This window comes from Gavialis gangeticus, unplaced genomic scaffold (genome assembly GCF_001723915.1).
Source record: "Gavialis gangeticus isolate Ggan-Ray unplaced genomic scaffold, GavGan_comp1, whole genome shotgun sequence".
NCBI classification, from domain to species: domain Eukaryota; kingdom Metazoa; phylum Chordata; order Crocodylia; family Gavialidae; genus Gavialis; species Gavialis gangeticus.
The window spans coordinates 3,640,989-3,648,152 of record NW_017729002.1 but is presented as its reverse complement, the minus strand read 5'-3'; the positions used below and the strand labels follow the sequence as shown (position 1 = coordinate 3,648,152).

The window sequence follows — 7,164 nt, the reverse complement described above, 5'->3', positions numbered from 1 at the left end:
ATTGAATCTGGCTGCCAGCCAACTCTGCGTGTCATCCCAATTTGGCACACAGCTGAAGTGGGGCTCCCCACGGGTCCATAAATCTGGCAGGAGGGGGAGGAGTGGCAGCAATAATAGCTGTGGCTCCCAGAGCTACAGCAATTATTGCCACAAGGTCTGTCCCAACCCCAAATTTCTGTACCTGTGGGGATCTCTCTTCTTTGCATATAATGCATACCACAATTTTCCCCAGCTGGGTTTTTGGTGGGTGGAGGAAGGTTCAGATTATATGCAAGAAAATACAGTAATTTCTAGAAGGGTTCTCCACCACCTGGTGCAGGGAAACCTGGAATGCATCACAGCACCATGTAAGTACCAACAAATACATTGTAGTCTAGTTTGTTACATATTTAAAAACAAACCCCAACCAGCCAACATGGAGCAGGGAAAAGCAGGTCACAGCACAGGGTTAGATGTGGCACAGGACATATGAATACCTATAATTGCAGGCATATCCTTAAAGGATAAGGCCTGATTTTCCTAAGGTGTAGATATCTATGTACTGAATTGTCAAAGGTGGATAATTTAAGGTACCTAGACTCCTACAGATTTCACTGAAAATTAGGACACGCATGAAGAATGTCTTGCATTCAAAAGCTTGCCAATCTCTACTATGCAATTGATTAAAAAAAAATAATAATTAAATGAACACACACACATACCACCCTAAGAAATCTGAACCTCACAATTTCAGCATCGTTAACTGGAGTTTAGGTGGACATGGCTCACTTATCTAACATTACACAGGAAGTCTACGGCAGAGCTGGAAGTTTAACCTGAACAAGAATTTCAGTAGAGACTTACCTACCCAAAACTTTGTTTAAAAGATTATTCCCTTCCTTTCCATTTTTATTGCCTCCTATAAAGCAAAAAAGCTGTAAACATTGATAACCATTTTTAAATAACTGGAGCTTGAAACAAGCACGGAAAACATACTCTGAATGATTACACAAAAGTGTCGCCTTTTTTTCTTGCAGCTTATGATTCTTTGGGAAAAATCCAGTCTAGGAATCGAAGAGGAATTTTTGAATTGGCTGGAGTTGTTAAATGCAGCACAGGACGTAGTGCTATTTCCTATATACGGTATGGGTGTTATTGTGGTCTAGGAGGACGTGGCTGGCCTAGAGATGCAGTAGACTGGTAAGAGAACAAGCTTATAGGATTAAGTGCTGGGTTTATCATTAGATGGACAAAAAGAAAAATACAGTTATCTTGAAGACAGAGTAAAAAATTAGCATGTTTTAAATATTCCCACCTCATGTTAATGAAATTCCATGTGCAAGGCAAAGTTTTGGAATTATACCAATCTGTTGCAGTGAATCTACATGATTTTACACAAGTCTTCCTCGGCTTTCAGTTAAAGACTTCAGTGATATGCGCTAACTTTATAGGACAGACTCACAACTTCAATTCTGTCATCAGCTGGTCATGTCCTAGATTTGTTGAGGAAATTTTAAATGTTCTATTACATTTGAGTTATCGCAGGAAACATACCAATATTCTCGCAAAGGAAAATTAATTATCTGAGTCATCATTTTCTAAACAGCTAGAAGCTGTAGACAGAGACACAAATCAGCACAAAAACTTCCAGGCAAAAGGTGAATGTTTTCAATTATATCCAGCATCCAAATAGAGGATTCAGTAAGGGAAGTTTTGCAAGCTGAAAGGAACAGGTGTTATACATGTAGTTTAGAATATCAGTACCCAGACATCAGCCATCCTGCATTATGATTTACTGTAAGATTCCATCTGGTGTATTTAAACAATATTAAGTATCATAGAGGACATGTGTTGGCCAGTTAAGGAAAAGTTTTGAATCCTTATAAAATATCAATTTCAGAGATGATCACTGCTATTAGAAATCTAAAAGCATTTTCCCCATTTTATGTTGCACCTCAAGATGGAGTTGTTGGTAGTTTAACAGACAGTCTAACCCAGGGGTGGGCAAAATGTGGCTCAGGGGCCAGCTCTGGCCCACTAGGCCATTCTATCTGGCCCGCGGGGCCCCTAAAAAATTTAGAAAAGAAATATTTACTTGCTTCTAGCTGCCTGTCAAAGATGAAAGGACCCAGGGGCAGTAGGGCCTCGAGGAAACTGGTGGCAGGACCCAGCAGCAAGGCCTGCCCAGCTCTGCTCCCCCAACCAGAAAGCCCTGCCTAGCAGACGTTTCTGGCCTGGGACCATGGGGCTGTTCCTGCTTCCCTGTGCTGGAGAGGGAAATGCGGCCCTCAACAGCTTGCCAAAACTTGGTAAGCGGCCCTCTGCCTGAAATAATTGCTTGCCCCTGCTCTAACCCAAGGAAAAACAGTTGTTTTCCAAATTGTATTTAAAGAAATTTTTCATTAAGTTGCATTTTAAACTCTTACATAGAAATTCCACTCCTATGATTGTACGCAAAGCTTTCTAGTCATTTGGCTAGATATTTCAGAACTCTGAATATGCAATATGACATATTTTGTAAAATACAACTACTACTTTAATCACTAAACTGGGAACATAGAAGAGTAAGATTTTTACTTTTGGTCACAAGCTAAGGTAATGATAGAGTACCCACTGTCTGGAAATTCTTTCTTCTGAGCATTTTTTTTCAGATTCTATAAAGATCCCATGGTAGCAAGACAGCTTCCTGTTTTTAAGATATGGGTAGTTATTTGTGGTATGGGTTCTGTGGCTAAATAACTCATAAAAACAGGACAGAAGGAACCATTTTTATTCTGATCCATAATTTGGATAGGAATTAGAAATTGCATGACCTTTAAACAAAGGAAAAAATAATTCTTGTTCTTTTAGTGCTAGTTCTTTACATTTGGATCTTATAATTCAAACTGTATTAGGGTGCATTTATACAATGTCCTGAAAGATGATAAAGCTGATTCTTAATCTGAAATAAGACTATACAAAGTATTCAGGAATGGTTATTGTGCTTAAAATCTACAACCTGTATATCAACCAAAATTAAACTTTCAAATGGAGATAAGCCCTCTGTTGCTTTTATAAAAGCAAAGGTAGGATGCAAACACTAAAGAATGCCTATTTTAGATTACCCAATACAAAAGGCTTATTTCTAAATAGAATCATAGAAAATTAGGGTTGGAAGGGACCTCAGGAGGTCACCTAGTCCAACCCCCCTGCTCAAAGCAGGACCATCCCCAACTAGATCATCCCAGCCAAAGCTTTGTCTACTTGAGTCTTAAAAACCTCCAAGCATGACAGTTCCATAAACTCTGGGTACCTGTCCAAGTGCTTTACTACCTTCCTCATGAGAAAGTTTGTTCCTACTATCTGACCTAAACTTCCCTTGCTGCAACTTAAGACCATTGCTCCTTGGTTCTGTCACCTGCCACAGCTAAGAACAGTATAGCTCAGAGGTGGGCAAAATATGGCTGCAGGCCGGATATGGCCCGCCAGACCATTCTATCTGACCCACGGGGCCCCTAAAAAATTTAGAAAATTAATATTTATCTGCTCCTGGCTCCTGGGGGGGGTGACATAAAATTGAAATAAAACAAAAAGCATCAAAACAGCTCTGAAACAAAATGAGGGCAGTCGAAATGTTTTGAAATTTTTGAAAAGTTTTGAGTTTCAAAGCAGCCTTGTGGTGGAAGGCAGAGTAGAGCCAGGGCTGCACTCTGAGGGGCTCACAACCCCACGTAGCTCATCCCAGCGGGGAGTGAAGCCCTGGCTCTCCCCTTCTCCCTAAGATGGTAAACCCTCTTCTCCAAAGGAATACTTTCAGGGGCATGGGGAGGGACTTCCAGTGGCAAAGGTCAGAGGTTAGGGACTTCTGATCCCAAGATGGCGAACAGGGGGCAGGGCACCTGTCATGGGGCGGGGCTACCCATGTGGCCAACAGCTTGGCAAAACTCGGTAAAGGGCCCTCCACCCAAAATAATTGCCTACCCCTGGTCTAGCTTCATCCTCTTTGGAACCACCCTTCACGTAGTTGAAGGCTGCTATTAAATCCCTCCTCGGTCTTCCCTTGTCCAGACTAAATAAGACCAGTTCCCTCAGCCTGTCCTCAGAAGTCATGTGCCCCAGCCCTCTAACCATTTTTGCTGCCTTCTGCAGGACTCTCTCCAACTCATTCACATCCTTTCTGTAATGGGGGCCCAAAACTGAACACAGTACTCCAGGTGTGGCCCTGGCAGTGCTGAATAGAGGGGAAGAATCACTTCCCTCGACCTGCTGGCGACACTCCTACCAATGCAGCCCAGGATGCCATTAAGCTTCTTGACAGTAAGGGCACACTGTTGGTTCATATTCAGCTTATTGTCTACTGTAACCCCAGGTCTTTTTCTGTGGAGTTGCTGCTTAGCCAGTCAGTCCCCAGCCTGTACCAGTGCATAGGTAGACATATTTATATTTCATAATATTTATATAAATGTGGAAACAGTAGATTCTCTAGCCCTGGGAAATAACATGGTCTAAGAACCGTGACTTTCTGGACTATGTTTTTTGCCCACCTATCTCTACCTGTGAAACTATGGACAAGTAACCTAGGTTGCCTATAAACGTGCTGCTTTGTTCTAATTCTGGGGTGGGCAAAATGCGGCCTGCCAGGCCAGATGTAGCCTGCCAGGCCATTCTGTCTGGCCCGTGGGGCCCCTAAAAAATTTAGAAAATTAATATTTATCTGCCTATGGCTGCCTGTCGTGTGGCCCTTGATGGCTTGCCAAAACTCAGTAAGCAGCCCTCCACCCAAAATAATTGCCCACCCCTGTTCTAATTAGAATGCTCCAGCATGGGTTCACTAAGTCCCCATGCATTTAAAAATGGCCATTGAATAAGGTTTAAATAAATGTCCCATGGCCATTTTAAACCTGCAAGGGCTTAATATACATGATGGTGAGGTGTTTTAATCAGAGCGGCTCTCCAGGAATACCACCCCCCCCCAGCATGTGTATAGGCACCCCTAATATTTCTGTAACTTACTTCTCTACTTTCAAAGTATTTAGGAATAATCATCTATATCACAAGGGTGATGGGCGGGTTAGACTGTAGGGCTTCAAGGTTTTTAAATAAAAGCTGCCATGGAACAATCAAGCATTTTAACCATAGGGAACGTAAAAGACTACTGTGAGCAATTTATAAAATCAAAGGGTTTTTTGCATCAGAACATTAGGTCCTAGTTTCAGTACTACAGGTAACATGACTGCATTTACCTTGTGCAACAACATTTGACAAGTCCATTTTTTGTTGCTCTCAGGTGTTGCTTTAAGCATGATTGCTGCTATAGTAAAGCAGAGCAAGCAGGCTGCCAACCCAAGACAGGGCACTATTACTGGGAATGCAATGATAAGTCTGCTGTGTGTGGTGAGTACTTATTTCTTATTTAGATCTACTGCCGTTAACAGTGAGCATTCAATGTTAAAACCACTATTTAGCCACCTGCCATCTTCATTTGCTACTTACTTATACCTGTAATTCTATAAAATTTGTTGCTGTTTATCCTGAAGTTTTTGCTTCAGAGATTCAAGTTAAGCATAGCTTTGAAGTGAGGGACCCCCTATAAAGATTTTCTGCTGATCTACTACCAAAGCCCTAAAGCAAGGGCAGCTTACATTGTGGCAGCAGCAGCAGTTTTGACAGTATAACTTACACCATTTTTTCTGAATGACAAACTGAAGAATTTTTGCCAAAATAAATTGTATGTATTTAGTTTTGCCAGAAAATCCCTCTATGACAGTTAGGGATAATTCCCCCTCCAGTGCTAATTATGAGCGTATGAAGCAAATGCTAGTTTAGTATTGATGCATAGATGGGTACACTAAATGCTCTTTCCATAAAGCAATAAATCACCTCCCCTCCACACAACCACTCCCCCTCCCCTCCCCCCACTCTTAGTTATACTCTAGAGCAAGGGTGGCCAACCTATAGCATGGGTGCCACAAAGTGGCTTTGATGGCCTCTGTCTGCATGGCATGTAGCAGCTCAGAGAAAGGACAGACAGCATGGTGGCAGATAGGGCAGAAAGCAAAACAAAACAGCAAATTGGGCAGGGAGCACAGGGAAGAAAGCAGAACAGCAGATCAGGTAGGGGAAGGGAATCAGAGTGTCACGTAGAGTGTGCTGGGCTAATTTGTGGCATGCCTGCTGAAAAGGTTGGCCCCCACTGCTCTACAGCCACACTGTTATGCTGCTGTGGTCAGAGTACAGTCTGCACCAAGAAAACACTATCAACAGCAGGCTCAGAAGTGTTAAGTATTTTGAAATTCATCTTACAATATACAAATAAAAACAAGATTACAATTCATCTGAAACTTCAGCAATAAATATCCGGAACAGTTATCACTACCTCTCCCTTCCTTTAGGCTCATTTCTTAAGAAAAGTATCCTTTTGTGCACCACCTTTCACCTCAACTACTAAATTCCCTATTTGGTTCTAAGTTGCTTTTCTGGAAGTTAATGGGGAAAGAGGGTTCCCAGCTAGAGTTTAATTCATATGGTTTATTAATTGCTTTACTATGCATGGAAACTTGCATGTAATTTAAGAGGTGGGGATGGATAGACAGGGAAAAGACATTAAAATGTAAAATTAAGAATAAAGTAACTTGCTTATGCATTTTGCCACAGGTTGTGAAACTGATAAATTTCCTAAATTTAAAAAGTCAGGCCAACCTTGGAAAAAAACCTGAAAACAACCCCCCTGAGAATTTAGTATTTTAGCCCTAAGCTTGGCCAAGTGAAAGATGATAGGAAAACATGCATTTCCCTTGGATGAAACAAGGTCAGTCAGTCAGCTGATTACCACCAGTGATCCACCTTTTTAACACTTGCTTTCCAATAAACAGAGAGTCTTTTTCTCCCCAAAACAAACAGAAATAGTATTTCCTTCAGCTTGCCAAGGCTTCCATTGAGTCACATCATGGTAGGGTGGAAGACTCAATATACCTTTTCTGGACATATTTCTTACTGATAAGAAATTAATAGAAGCAGAGGCTTATAACTGGCTACCAGTAACAGGATTAAACAGTAAGGAGGCTTGCTTATGAGGTCAAGCATACTTCTGATGATAAGCTCAACCGTGTGTGCACAGTAGGGCTGTGCGAGGCTTCGGACTGTGCTTCGGATCTGGAGAAGCTTTGGATGCTTCGGTGTCCTAAACACCATGTCCGGATCGAAGCA

The 7,164-nt window shown here is 41.8% G+C and overlaps 1 protein-coding gene across 1 annotated transcript in view; it reads left to right on the top strand.

The window, feature by feature from the left end:
* Positions 1-955: 955 nt before the first annotated feature.
* Positions 956-7,164, top strand: part of PLA2G10 (phospholipase A2 group X) — a gene marked incomplete at its 5' end in the record, with an annotated part of 14,295 nt that continues 8,086 nt past the window's right edge. The window contains 2 exons of the mRNA XM_019507435.1: positions 956-1,179; positions 5,246-5,352. Of these exons, the coding sequence (XP_019362980.1) occupies positions 956-1,179; positions 5,246-5,352 (331 nt within the window). The remainder of the gene's footprint in view (positions 1,180-5,245; positions 5,353-7,164) is intronic.